This window comes from Petaurus breviceps, unplaced genomic scaffold (genome assembly GCF_028583685.1).
Source record: "Petaurus breviceps papuanus isolate PSGF00001 unplaced genomic scaffold, PetGlider_PUasm1.0 84, whole genome shotgun sequence".
In the NCBI taxonomy this organism is placed as follows: domain Eukaryota; kingdom Metazoa; phylum Chordata; class Mammalia; order Diprotodontia; family Petauridae; genus Petaurus; species Petaurus breviceps.
This window is the reverse complement of record NW_027186645.1, coordinates 8,160,321-8,175,768: the sequence shown is the minus strand read 5'-3', so window position 1 is coordinate 8,175,768 and position 15,448 is coordinate 8,160,321. Positions and strand designations below refer to the sequence as shown.

Below are 15,448 nucleotides of genomic sequence, written 5' to 3'. Positions count from 1 at the left end.
TGGCAGTAGCAATGAGTAGCCAGGAGTCTACTGACTCCAGTTCCTGGACAAGTGGGTAGAGGATATGAGAGAAGCAACAGCATGTACTGAAGGGGGTGGCCAAAGATACAGTGCCTCTGGAAGGGAACCAAGCTTCCATGTGTATAAGGAAAAGGAAAGAATGAAGACTAATCAACGTAGGATGAAAGGGAGGGGAGGATCCAGAGCGCACAATTTCAGGGAGAGGTTGAGATGTAAACAAGGGAAAGGAATGAGTCTGAGCTAAATAGGGATGAGAGAGGGGAATATTATCAAATGGAGGGAGGCTTTGTTTGGGTAAACATTTATTGAATCAGGGGCAGTGGAAGGGTTGGAAATTTGTTAGTTATAGGATTAAGAAAGTACCAGTTGACTTCCCACCCATAAGTCCTATAATGATGAAGGGAAGCATCTGTTCTGGGAAGCTGGGAAGTTAGGGTAGGCATCTTGGATAGTAAGTACCTGGTGGTTGGAGTCCTCTCCTCCTCTAATCACATTTGGTACCAATTCCTTTACTTCTTCCTAAAATTACAAGGAACAGCGTCCACCCAGGAGATACTCTGTACATAGAGTGTGTACTTGGCTCCCATTCAGGCTTGGTGTCCCAGCAGTGATACTGCAGTCCCAACAGTAAGGTACTTTGAGTCTGAGGTCCCTTGATGAATGGAGTCTGACTGTGAAAAGTGAATTCAATGTTTACAGAAGCCTGGGACGTGATTTTTTTTTTCAGTGACTCAGGACAGAGTTAGTACTACCTGCCATAACATGGTAGTAGCTTTTGTGTCAAGGAGGCTTCTAGTTTTCAAGAGACTGGGCTCCTGAGTCCAGTGATGGCAAAGGGTTGAGCAGGTTTGGAGGTAGAATCCTTAGTGTCTGCTTTAGACCCCACCTTCCTGGGCTCTGTGTATTGAGGAGAGCTAAGGTTTTTTTATGTTCTTAGACAATAAAGGCAGGTGGTACTTGCTGACCTAGGGCCTGGTATATTCTACCATCATAGGACCAAGAAGCTACTTTTTTTTTTTTGTCTTTTTTTGGGAGGGCAATTGGGGTTAAGTGACTTACCCAAGGTCACATAGCTAGGTTTTTTTTTTGTTTGTGTGTTTGTTAAGTGTCTGAAGCCGGATCCAAACCCAGGTCCTCCTGACTCCAGGGCCAGTGCTCTATTCACTGTGCCACCTAGCCGCCCCAACCAAGAAGCTACCTTAAAGAGTATTTCAGCCCCTGAATTTCACCCCCTCCTCCTAACAGTCCCTGTTGGGATTCCTGGTCCAGTTGGAACTCTGAACACTTATCTCTCTGAAAATATGGAGGGACCTTGAGGACAAGGACTGTCATTTTTTATATAAATATACTTAGCATTTAGCAGAGAGCCTTGCATATAGTAGGCAACTGATGAATATTTTTTGAATTGTGCTACACGTGGTGGTTTTTGTGGTGGGTTCTAATGGTATACTGTCATATATATTATGGATTACATTGGCTTTTGTAGGCTGGCCTGGAAATATAATTACTACTTATAACCAAAAAGATACACTTTGAGTTCCAAACACCTGATTTACATAATATTTTTGCAATCAATTCATTAGTTGGGGACTATTTGGATTTGGAAATTGTTCACTTAGTAAAGTAGCAAAGTATGTCTGTGGACACATCTTTATTTTTTAAAGCTCATAGAAGGAAAAAGAGAACTTAAGTCCATTTGTTCCAGCTAGGTGATAGAGGCATTTTGCTTCCCAAAAAGGAAGGCTGCATATGTCTTTCTATTCTAGAAACATATCAGTCTTTTCCTTAAATATGTTTACCCAATTTGCACTTAACGATTTTCATGTTCCTCAAGGAATAGGTTATTTTTTCCAAATAATATTTTATTCTTCAGTCTTTAACATATGTTGTAATTCATGTCCTCATTCTTTTATATACAGAGGGAAAGTAAAACGAGTGAAAAAACTTTCTATTTTTTATGGGGGTTTTTTGTGTTTAAATGGGATGAAACTTTTTCAGCCCTTTATGAGTTCCTTCCATCCTAATTGAATTTCACCCTTCTCATCTCTTCATTTTTCATCACATCTGGGACGTTTGCACAATTCCCATGGTGACCAGAGCATGAGGATCCACATGTGGCCATCCTTGTTATCCAGAGCTGCTACCCTGGCCAGTCCAGCCTGGATAGTAGTGCTCAATGCTCCAGCCATTCCCACTGTCACAGGATCTGAGCCTGCCAAGGGACCTCACAGCTTATCTACCTCATTTCATACCTAAAATAAGAGGCTCAAATCAGTGGTCATCTACTTTAAGCCCTGCAGTGATGATACCTTTGGGACAACTCTAATAGTTAAGAATTTTGATGTTATACTAAGTCTAAATTTGCCTCTCTACCACCCATTCCTTTGTCTTGGCATTGGATGTCCACCATGCCTGCAGTGCTCTGCTTTCTCTCCTTCCCCTCTGACTTCCTTTAGAATTCAGTCCAAATCCCACTTTCTGCAGGGGGCCTAGTCTGTCTCTCTCTGCCTCACTTCCTCCCCTTTCCTCCCTCTTTTCCCCTGCTCCCTGCTGCTAATTAATTCCATTTGCATATACACACATATATGTATATAGTTGTTCAGTCATTTCAGTCATGTCTGACTCTTTGTGACCCCATCTGGGGTTTTCTTGGCAAAGATACTACAGTGTTTGACATTTCCTTCTCCAACTCATTTTATAGATGAAGAAACCGAGGTAAACAGTGTTAAATGACCTGCCCAGGATCATACAGCTAGTAAGTGTCTGAGATGAGATTTGAACTCAGGAAGATGACTCTTCCTAATTCCAAATCTGGCACTCTATCCACTGTGCCACCTACCTGTCCCAAATACAAGATATCTTATATGTGTGTATACATAAATATATGTGTATATGTGTGTATACATATATGCCTATGTGTGTGTGTGTGTGTGTGTGTGTGTGTGTGTGTATAATGAAGTAGTAGAAATCAGGAGACAAGTTTCAGAAGATCCAGATTTTGACCTTTACTAATAGCTATGTGACCATAGACAAGTCGAGCCTCACATTTACTTGTAATTAAACTTGGATTTAAGGGGAAAGGGAACAAGCATTTATTAATGCCTACTATGTGCCAAGTGTTATACTAAGGACTTTACAAATATTATTTCATTTGAGCCTCACAACAGCCCTGAGAGTTAATTATCTTTCCTCTCAAGGTTGCTCTAAAAAGGGCTTTATATGCCTTAAAACACAATAAAGTTATGAATTATTATTTAAGAAGTTCAAAGACATGAGCTGTATGCAGATACAAAGATAAATTGCATCTTTACAATATGTATATACATGTGTATAGAAATCACTTCATGGTAGAAAGATGCAATATTAAAAATAAACCAATATAGTAAAAAGTAAGGATAATCTGAAAAAAATATTCTACCTAAAATTACAGTATTTTTACAATGTCAGTGAGACAAATATCCCTTTATTTATTGCTGTTCATTTTTCAGATATAAAGGCTGAGTAATCCACAGTTCTAGGACTATATATAAATAACATATTATTATTTGAGTTTCATGTATATTCCTTAAAGCAAGCATGTATTAAGAGAAAATTCTGCCATTATGAGTTACATTGGGACAGCTGGGTAACACAGTGAATAGAGCGATGGCCCTGGAGTCAGGACGACTTGAGTTCAAATCTCAGATACTTATTAGCCGATGCTGGCAAGTCACTTAACCCTGTTGGCCTCAATTTCCTCATCTGTAAAATGAGCTGAAGAAGAAAATGGTAAAACACTCCAACTGTAAAATTTTGCCAAGAAAACCCCAAATAGGGTCACAAAGAGTCAGATGTGACTAAATCAGTTGAACAACAGTAAATGAGTTACACTGATGCTAGGGGCTGTGTAGCATAGTGGATAGAGTGATAGACTCAGAACGCAGCAGCCAAGATCTTTGGGTCTCGTTTCAGACATTTGTTGTCTTTGTGACACCGGGCAAATCACTTAACTTCTCTCTGAGTCAGTTTTGTCATCTGTAAAATGGGAATACTAATAACATCTTCTTCACAACCTTAAGGCATTATGTTAATGCTGACTATTAATATTGTCATTACTCTAGGTCAAGCACTGTTATATCCTTTGAAACATGTAGAATGATAACAAGTTGTAAGTGAGGAATGACTGATAAAAACATTTTTCAGTTTTATTCTGTATAGCAAGTAAATCACATTAACATTTTAAGGGGAAATTGTTATAACCTTTTGATTACAATGATAAATTGGCAGAATAAAATAGTGAATAGTCCTAAAGACAGGGTACATATGTTAATGACAACATTATAATTTCCTTCAAGTTGGCTGGAAATTTCTCCATATAAAAGAAAATCTTAGGTATAATCATGTGGCTTTTAAAGTGCTATTTTAACGAACATGTTTCCTCTTAATTTTCAGAGGCTGCTTATACTCTCCTCTTATACGATGAGTTACTGGAATGGTCTGATCGGCCCCTCAGGGAATTTTTAACCTACCCCATGCAAACAGAGTGGCAGCGCAAAGAATACCTTCACCTCACCATCATTCAGAACTTTGACAGAGGCAAAGTAAGTGACAGTGATGAGTCACGTGTCTTGAGGGAATAACTAGAAAGTTTAAGAAAACAACAGTAGTATCATTAAGTTTATTTAGGGGAATTAGGAGCCATCTTGGCTTAATGGAAAGACAGCCAGCCTTGGGGTCAAGATCTCTAATAAATAAAGGCTGTATGGCTCAGTCAGTCCCTTCACCTCAGTGCCTCACACAGTTCTATAAGACAATCAGTTGGGCAGTAGCGACTAATCTACTTTGGTAGAGAGATACTCCTCATTGGAAGTTTCCTTCAAGGAAATCACTAGTCAGATTTTTTTTTAATGTCACTTCTCAACTTTCTTCTGAAAAATCCTCTATGTGTCCTCATTATCTGGAGCATCCAATTTACTGTCCCCTTGCTTTTTGATGACCAGTTGGTCATCAAAATTTAATTTTTGTTTTAAATTTCTGACCCTAACCCAATCTCCTCAGAGATTAATAATGATGATGATTAAAAACAATAGCACTATGCTAGGTGCTTTACTGTTATCTTAATTGATTTTTCACAATAACCCTGGGAGGTAGGTACTATTATTATCTTCATTTTAAAGATAAAGAAACTGAGTCAGAGAACTAAAGTGACTTGCCCACAGTCACACAGCTAATAAATATTTTAGGACAAATTTGAAATCACGTCTTACTGACTCCAGGTCCAATACTATATCTGGTATACCATCTACCTTCTCTTAAAAATGTTATATAGTATACATCAATTTGTTTGTAACTAGAGATAAGTAAAATTTTAAATTTAATTTATATTTGGAATTATGCAACATTACAATGTGCAATGGAAAAAGTATTGAATTTGGAGACAGAGGAGACATGAGTTTGGATCTTTGCTCTTCTACTTACTACCTTTATAATTGTGGAAAAATAACCCCAGTGGACCTCAGTTTCCTCATCTGTAAAATGAAGGAGTTGAACTGTAGGACTTGTATGGTTTCTTTTAGTTCTAAATCTATAACCCTCTGACCACAAAATTAAGATGAAGAATCACTGATCAACCCATTTTTCTTAATATATTATTTCAGTTTCCTTTGCTTTAGCCAGTTCATGTAGTATGAAGTTTAAAGAGTTCAGGATTTCTTCATCATAGGACCTGGAATGAGGCCTGCTTCTACCCCGCCCCATGTATGACTTTGGGAAGCTCATTTAAAATCTTTCCTGATCTGTAAAATGAGGGGTTGGCCTCTATGATCTCTAAGGTGTCCAAATATGTTATCCTGTGGTCTATAACATGGCATTTACTATGAAGTTTTGATGTTTGAACTGATAATTCAGATCCTTCAGTGAGGGGTGCTATATATATGTATCTAGTTTGAGGCTAGGGGAAAACCTGTAATTCTGCCATATATCATAGTTCTGTCAAAAAAAAGTATAATTTGATGCATCTCAAAATTTAAAACAAGGAAAATGCTTCTTTCCTATTCCACCTTTTTACCTGAGTAAACAGCCTTGACATCCAGTTCCTTGGCAGTGAACAAAACAACTCTTCGCCCTTCCACAGTCAAGCCTCTCACATGTTGAGTTAATTGCTGGTCACAAATTCAGTTTTATCACTTGCTGCTTGTATTAAGCCATTCCCAGGAGTCTGTGTTAGACCAAAGCATCTCTGTAGTACTTCGGCCAGCAAATAGCCAACATTGGCAGGCGATGTGTTAATGCCTCCGGATCTAGGAGTGCAATTTAGGTAATTGAGGAGGAAGAGGTAGCCATCGAGGTCCCATCAGGAGAGGGTAATTGCTCCTTGGTGGTCAGCAGTAATCTCCCCTCAGCAGCCAGGGCCTATTTCCTCTCCTCTCTCTGGCCACTATTGAATTGAAATTCTGATGAAGAATACATGGATATGCAATTGAAATGACAGCTGAAAAAATTGTTTTTGCATTCAAAACTCTGCTTTTCTAGATGCTGCTGCTAAGACTTTAATCTGTTTTTTTTTTTTTACTCCTGGTCATGAAAGGTTATTAATACTTTACAGGCCTCTGGAATTTTTACTTAAACACACACACACACACAGAGGAATTGGCAGGGGTGGAGGGTGGTCAATATTTTCTTTTTTTGTTTTTTGGAGGGGGGAAGGCAAGGCAGTTTGGGTTAACTGACTTGCCCAAGGCCATATGGATAGCTACTAAGTGTATCAGGTGTCCAAGGCTGGATTTGAACTTGGATCCTCCTGACTCCTGGCCCGGTGCTTTATTCACTGTGCCACCTAGCTGACCCCAATGTCAAAATTTTCACAGTAACATGGCAAAGATTAATAAAGAATTTTTTTTGGGGGGGGTATGTGGAAGGAAGGTGTCAAAACCTGTGATTTCATTGGTGTGAGGCACACCCAGTGTAGAAATTCCCTCCACCTTTGCAGATTGACAGTTCTTTTCTACCTACAGTCTTAGGTGCCTGGGAATTAGGAGGTTACATGACTTGCCTGTGGTAAAGTAGTGTGTGGCAGAGGAGGAAATGACCCCAGTCTTCCTGACTTCGAGGCCAGCCCTCTTTGTCCCATTTCTCCTGACTCTTATAACAACGTTCCCTCGGGAGGAAAAAATGGGCATGTGACACACATTTGAGTTTAATCCACATCATTAATATTTTCTCCATTATTTTCTTAAGTCTGGACGATCAACAAATGCGTTAAGCCCTGATTTGTCATCTTTGCCAATTTCTAAGGTGTAAATGCTCACACTGAAAATTTAACAATTGGGTGGACCTGGTTCAAGCTGGCTTGAGCACACTCCTGCAAGGCATAATATACTCCAGTGATAAAAATTAATCTGTGATCTAGGCAATTTGGAATTTCCAAAGCAAAATAAGCTACTTAAAAGAGTATATCACAACTAAGAGGTGTGAGTTACATGGCATGATGGCCAAATGATTTCCATGTCATCTCTTTGTCCACAGTGTTGGGAGAATGGCATTATCCTGTGCCGGAAGATTGCAGAGCAGTATGAAAGCTATTACGACTACAGAAACCTGAGCAAGATGCGGGTAACATGCATACCTGATGTAGTCTAATCAAGGGGTTGAGGGAGCTCCTTTCTCAATTAGTTTTCTGAAGGACGTTTGTGAAATTAAATTTCAATTGTGCTAATGCAGATCTTGTTTAAAAATGTTTTTAGACTGTTTCCTAGAAAATATGCACTGAAAGTGGAAAGAGCAAGTGAAGCTACCTGATTATTTTTGTAGACCTCCAATGTGATTACTTGGTGGGAGAGAGTTGGGAATCATTAGTACATGAACTGTTCTTGGACTCTAAATCTTCAGCACCTAATCTATCCAATGGGGGAGGTTTTTGGCTTTTATAAAAAATGCTTTTCAGACTCTCACAAGGCAATAAATACCACACGTATATTTCTCTGTAACAACCCATCTTACAGAAATCTGCCAAGCAGAGAATTGGAAACTGTTAAGTTAACCCAACCAGTATTGGACTGGGTTCTTACGAAGGCATAAACTTGACCACAGAGAAAGATGTGTTTTAAATGTAGCACACTATGCTGGCTCTGTCAGGCCCTGGATTTGAGATTCAGACTTTGGGCTGTTGCTATTTGGCATCTTGTCCCTGCAACAGAAGTGAAGGTTACAATATTGAGTCATGGTGGCCCTTGGGCGCCATAGTTGCTAAGGTGTTTTTTTTTTTTTAATAAACTCAAGGCATTAAACATCACTCTTGCTGCTCCATGGAGTATTACCTGGGGAGAAAAAGCTTTCACATGCAATAGTAGTTTTACTATAGAAACCCTTGTGATGCTAAAACCATGAATGGGAAACTGTATGCACTTTGTAAATGCCTCATGGTTTCAACATTATCAAAGTTATACTCGAAGGCTTTCTGCACACAGGGGGCTTAATATATTGGATTATTTTGTATTGGAATTGTTGCTACAAAACTATCTAGTCTAAGGAATGCCTGCATCCTGTGGAGTGACAAGTTAACCATCTCTAGGACTGAAATCCACAATATGTGTACATCAGACCACCAAATTCTATATCACATACAAGTGTAAGTTATTATTCATAGAAATAACTCAATTCACCTGTGTTTTGAAAGATCCATTCCATTCCCCCCAGTCCGTCCAAAAAACTACTCCAATTTTCTGTCATTTCCCTCACCAGTGTATTCCAGGAGACTAAAAAATATGTGAAATTGGTCACTTGAGGTCTGAGTGAATAGGCATTGTTTGATTTAAAATGCAAAAGGTTTCCATTCTGACATTCCATATTAACCTATGTTTCATTGTGAATAATGAATTGCATGATTGTGTTGTGAATGAATAGAAATAATTCAATGGAACTTGAGGATACATTTCACCCAAGAACACAAAGAAGTATATGAAAATCATCTTTCTGGAAATTAAACTAAGAAGTTCAGATATTCAGGAAACAGTAGCCTCTGTCAATTATCAGTGTTAAAAACCATTCCAAAATGTTTAAAAGTCTTCTTGTACTTTCTCAGATGATGGAAGCCTCTCTATATGACAAGATCATGGACCAACAACGTCTTGAACCAGAATTTTTTAGAGTTGGATTTTATGGGAAAAAATTTCCATTTTTCTTACGAGTGAGTACATGGGTTTTTTAGTTTTCTTTCATACTTCCAACACCAATCTATCTAATTAGGAGGACTCTAGCATGTTAGAACTATTTTACCCTTTCTGAAAGTCTTAGAAAATCCTTGTATCATCTTTTTAAGCTAGAAATCCAATAATAATCTACAATAGCATAGATTTAGAATTACTTAAATCCATCAAAACAAGGATTATCTCTCCTACCTAGATTTATTGCATGTTATTATTGGATATACTGTGTTATATAATTATAGTTTCTTCCTCTTTTTAGTCTTATACAACTGTGTTTCTAGTTAACACAGTTAATGCTGCAATTTTTATAATGGCAGTATTAGGGGTAGGAAATAGAATTAATGATAATGTATCAAAAGGATACAGTTGTTCTACATCTTAGAATATAAACCTGGAAGAAAGAGGATTGTTTTATTAACTGAATTGTTTCATGAAAGAAAAAGTCAACACTGTAGCAGAAATGAAATTCCTACTGGTTACTACTAATAACCATTTTCTACAAAATAAATTGTTCATAAAGCATATGTTCCCAAAGAAAGTTCTAGTTATCTAATACGAAAGAATAAGACATGGACTCCATTCTCTGTCTTTCTTATGTTAGTGTCAAGAAATGAATGAAGAACTGAAAGTAGAGCCACTGCAAGACATTAAATGAAATACAAGTACTTTGATACCCAAGTTCAAGATTTTAGGGAAAATAGGACCAAATAATTTTTACCCGGAATCTTAATATTTGAAGATGTTAGTATTAATGATGCCCTAAATTTTATTTTTTATCTGAACATATACTTGGCAATATGGGGATGGGGGAGTATTAGAGGCATGGATGGAAATAGAATTCATCTTAAAAGTGTCATACCCCAAAACTCCAATCAGGTCAAGCAAAATATCAGTTTGGTAACTCATTGATCACGCATCCAAATGATTGATTGAATTTCTTTATTGAAATGCTTACTGTACCAAGATGCTTTGGCATCATGTAGCTTTTGGTTTTTATTTTACCTTAAAACAAAGAATTTACATATTTTGAGACATGGGCAAAATCTGAGGACCATGAAGTAAGATTAGTACAACTCAGTACATAATTTAACTTTCAAAAATGATGGAATTACTATCAAAAGAAGCTACTTTTATTGAGTTCAAAAACAACAAAGCTAATATATCAGAGTTTTGAAGGTAGAGCCTTTATTAGCAAGTGTGCTGAATGTGGGCTATGTGTACACACACACACACACATACACACACACACACACACACATGAGATACTCTACAAGATGGTACAAGACTTAGCTGCCATGTACTGGATCACAAAGGGTGGCTGTATTTAAAATGGGAAATGAAAGAAAAGAAACTATTTCCCCCATCTCACTCCAGTGTAACCTGGGATCTCTGCCCAAGACATCCTAGCTTGGTATCATTGGAGTATAATATGAACCACCCTAGGTATCTAGTAAGCACAATTAATGGCAATTAAAGAGGCAATAAGAAAGATCTGTAAGAGGTATGAGTCATTAATTTTCAAAGGCAGTTTAGCAAATTAGAAAACTGCATCAGTTAAGAGAATAAATTTCATTAAATAAGTCCCCTGAAAATGTTTTATCCAGGGTATATATCAATTTCTAAATAATTTCTCTTTCTAAAAGACATTTCTTGCATATTAATGTGATTTTCTACTGAACAATAGGAAAGTGTTACCCTCTGTTGGCTAAAAATGTGAACTGCAGAACTATTCTTCAAGAATCAGTGTTTCAGATGTTCTATCCATTTCCCTTCAAATAGAACTTCTTTTCTCTTTCCTGATAAGTCAAGACAATTAAAACTATAAAATATACGCAACATTTATTTTTTTCTTTTGGAAAATAGCTTAACAAGTATGACTGCCATAACAGAAGTTTTATTTTCTCTGAAGTTATTGTGATGTGAAATATAACATAAAAATATATTTTGCATATGATTATATATCTATATATAACATTCATATTATATATTATTACATAATACACAAATATATTTATATTATTGAATTATAGTTATATAATAATTATGTTGTATATGTGTGTGTGTATGTAAATGAATTTGTATTGAGGGGAAGGTCATGACAATATGCTTAGGGAAGGGAAATTCCAGTGTGGCAATTTCATCAATTAATGTAGATCAGCAACTTATCTGTAACTTACAGTCTTTTTGTTGTGTTGTTTTTGGTTTTTTTGCTTTTTGGAGGGCAATTGGGGTTAAGTAACTTGCCCAAGGTCACATGGCTAGTTTTTTTTCCCTCTGTGTGCCAAGTGTCTGAGGCCACATCTGAACTCAGGTCCTTCTGACTCTGGGGCCAGCGCTCTATGTAACTTACAGTCTTAGAAGTTGTTTTGGGCAATGAGAATTTATGTTCCATTGCCAGTATGTCTCAGAGGCAGGATCTGAATGGAGAGTTTCTTGACTCCAAAGCCAGCTTTCCACTCTGCTACATAGTGATTCTATTATACACACTACCTCTCTCTGTACCAAGTTATAATAGAGCAAGGTCCCAGTGTACTGCATTCTCACACTAAATAGTAAAATTCATTTCAAAATTATTTCCTTTTCTCTCATATCCTTGTTGAGCTCATAAAGGTTTATTTATTAACTCTTCAAGATTTTACAAAACTGTTGTCTCACACACACACAGACACAAGCATTGCTTTAAAAAAAAAGTTCAGCCATTTAATTACTGATGGGTCAGTTTCATATGCCTGCATAGGAGCCATTAATTTGATACTCTTTGGTGGTTACCATTGGAGATGGGGGGAGTATGATGGTTTTTTAATGAGAACTATATTATGAACTATAGAACTTAGATCTGGATTGGATCTTTGAGATTATCTGGTCTAAGTCTCACTTTACTTGTGCGTGTTTACACTCAAATTAAATGGATTGGCTTTATTTTCAAAGTTCCCTACTCTGAGCAAACCATGCACTTCTGTAAGAAACCTATAAGACTTAGCATGGTCTTATATATAAGTATATATATATATATATTTATAAATCATAAATATAAATTGTATATGTGTTATACATAAGTACAGCATTTTCAGAAGCAGCCAATGATGTGGCATTTAGTTTGCATATTTTGAAATGAGTCTGGCTTCTCATTTTCAGACTAGTACTACTTCATGTAATCAAGCTGATGCAAAGATGTAAGTCAGTGTTCATTTAAAAATTGCTATCCTCCTCAATGTGATGGTACTTTAGACAACTTGATAATTTGCTTATTGTCTTATTTTTCTTGCCCTTCCCCCTCTAGAACAAAGAATTTGTTTGCCGAGGGCATGACTATGAAAGGCTGGAAGCTTTCCAACAACGGATGCTGAATGAGTTCCCACATGCCATTGCTATGCAACATGCCAATCAGCCGGATGAGACCATCTTTCAGGCAGAAGCACAGTGTATCCATACATGCAGAAGGGTGGTATTCTTGTTAAATGGCACTGGCGATTCACCGCCCAATTTTTTTTCCAAGGTTATGGAGTGGTTACTCTATTCTGGGGCAGGGAAGAGAATGTCTGCATACTATGTCTCTGTGTCTGTGTGTTTCTGTCTCTTTTTGCTCATTGAATTTCACTGGGTTCCTGGCAAATAGTTTCCAGCTGCTCTGTTTTTAAATGATGATTGAAGCTGAAAAGAAATCCTTTATATAGGAAAATCTCCTTTTAATTAAAATTATTCTCCAGCATAGCCATGCTTTTGAAAGCTATTTTAACAGTTCCTCTTAAAGTAATTTATTTCCATATTATATGGTGGCAACTAGCTCGATTCAGAGAAAGGATAGCATTGTTTATTTGAATAATTCATTATCCCCCCTTTTTTGGGTATTTTCATTCTGAAATGGAGGAATGAGGAAAGGCAGAGCAGCCTTTATTAATTACTATTAAGAATCTCACCACTGTCTACAGAACAGTAGGTTAACCAGGTAACTCTACCTAGTAGAGGCAAAGTTTGATTAACCCTGGTACTCTTATCTTACTCACTCTCTCTCTAGTTATGAAACTATTATTGTTTAAACCCCTTGGAAGTTTTTTTCTGGGCACCCATGAATATCATTTCAAAGCAAAAACCAACAAAATAAAGAAAAGGAAATTATTAGGGATTGAATTTTTTTTTACTATAATGGCACAAAAGAAAATGCATTAAATAGATTGAGTTAATTGTTATTGATAAAAACAGGTCAAGTCATAAACAAAAATCAAATTACAAATTTAAAAAAATTCTTCAAAAAATATTTATGCCATTGACATTGAAACACACATATCAAAGTTACCCACCTAGAGCCAGCAGCGATTATTTCATGGTCCAAAAATTTTAAAAATAATTTCAGTTAATTGGGGCTTCAGTTATTTTCTGCCAATTTAAAAGAAAAAAGTGTGTGTGTTAGGCAATAGGGGTGACCCAGAACTGAATGGAGCCAACATCGACCTCACCATAGGGAAGCAATCGGTGTTTATCTGCAGTTTGATTCTTGAAAACCTTTAGAGCCAGATAAACTTCCTTGGCTTTTGCAATTCCAGGTTTCTTTCCTTAATCATTAGAATACAGATCTTCAGATATATGCTGTGACTCCTATCCCTGAGAGCCAGGAGGTCCTGCAGAGAGAAGGCATCCCAGACAACATCAAAAGCTTTTATAAAGTGAATCATATTTGGAGATTTCGCTATGACAGGCCATTCCACAAAGGGACTAAAGATAAGGAGAATGAATTCAAGGTACCATCAACTTCTTTTATGTCACATCTCCTTAGCTATATCGTAAGCTCTTTGAAGGTAGAGAATGGATCTTTTCATTCTTTTGAACTTTCTAAAGCAGTTAACACAGAATATCGTAGGATCTATGTAAATAACTGTTTAACTTGATAATTGAATTAAACTTTATTAGCAGACTTGTGTAGCTAAAAGAGAAATGGACTAGAATTAAGAAGACTAGAATTCTAGTCCCATTCTTACCACTGGGCTTCATGGTTTGGGGTAAGTCACTCTTTCTGGGATTCAGTTTTCTTACCTGTGAAATAAGGGTCTTGAACAAGAAAACCTCTAAGGTCCCTTTTATCACTGTCTTTGATTTTAACATTGAATAGATAATGGGAGCTTCATCCAAGGCAAATCAGCAAGTTGTCACTAAGTAATTTGAGATCTGAGTACCTAAGGCCCTAAAAGGTTAAATTTATGGTCTTGTAAGTAATGTTTGGGGTATCTAGGAGGCACAGTGGATAGAGTGCCCAGCCTGAAGTCAGAAAGACTCATCTTTTAGTTCACATCTGGCCTCAGACCTTTCCTAGCTTTCTTTCTAGGTCTATACCTTGAACCTTTCCAACTTGAAAATTCCTACCAGTAAAGCTAACATAACTTGAGAGTCCCCAGTCATTCCTATGTCTTAGTGAGGGACTAAAGTAACCTGAGGAATTCCACTAAAAATCACAAAACAGAGAATGTATCTTTCTTTCCTGCCTTGGAAATGAAATATGATGTACTACACAGAGTCAACTTCAGAGCCAGAAGATCTAAGTTAAAGTTCTCCCTCTGACTTACTGTTTATGTGACCCTGGACAAATGACTTAACTGTTCAGTGCTCCAGGACTACATTGCAGAAAATGTGCTGACCTGTATTGGTAGAAGAAATTCCTTTGTTCATAGTTTTCTTATGCCAATCAAGTTAGAGCTCTAAGATTTACTTCTCTAGCTTGCTCCTTGGAGTTGTGTGTGTGTGGGGATGGGGAGGAGGGAAGAGAGGAGAGAGGGAGGAGAGAGAGAGCAGAAGGTGGGAGAGGAGGGGAGGAGAGAGAGAGAAATGGAGGAGTAGGAGAGAATGAGGGAAGAACAGAGAGAGAAGAGAGATGGGATGTGAAAGGAGAAAAAGAAGGAAGAGGAGGTGACAGGAGAGAGTGAAGAGAAGAGAAAGGGAGAGAAGAGGGGGAGAATAGAGAAGAAGAGAGACTAAGAGGAGGGAAACCATGGAGAGGGAGTGAGGGAGGAGGGGGAGAAAGGGAGAGTAGAAGATAGATGGGAGAGGGAGGGAGGTGAGAAGAGAAAAAGAAGGAGGAGAAGAGAGAGAAGAGACTGAGAGAGGGAGGAGGGGGAGAGAGAGATGAAGAAATACAGACAGGAGAGAGAGAGAGAGAGGAGGAGAGAGGGAGCAGAAGGAGGAGAGAGTGAGGGAAGATGGAGAAACTGAGGTGAGGAAAAGGAGTGAGGGAGGAGGGGGAGAGAGAGAGGAAGAGA

General features: G+C 37.6%; 1 protein-coding gene across 1 annotated transcript in view; it reads left to right on the top strand.

Moving 5' to 3' along the window:
- DOCK4 (dedicator of cytokinesis 4) overlaps positions 1-15,448 on the top strand; it is a 577,420-nt gene that overhangs the window by 534,293 nt on the left and 27,679 nt on the right. Inside the window, exons 36-40 of the mRNA XM_069107030.1 lie at positions 4,453-4,601; positions 7,525-7,611; positions 9,080-9,184; positions 12,484-12,625; positions 13,773-13,939. Of these exons, the coding sequence (XP_068963131.1) occupies positions 4,453-4,601; positions 7,525-7,611; positions 9,080-9,184; positions 12,484-12,625; positions 13,773-13,939 (650 nt within the window). The remainder of the gene's footprint in view (positions 1-4,452; positions 4,602-7,524; positions 7,612-9,079; positions 9,185-12,483; positions 12,626-13,772; positions 13,940-15,448) is intronic.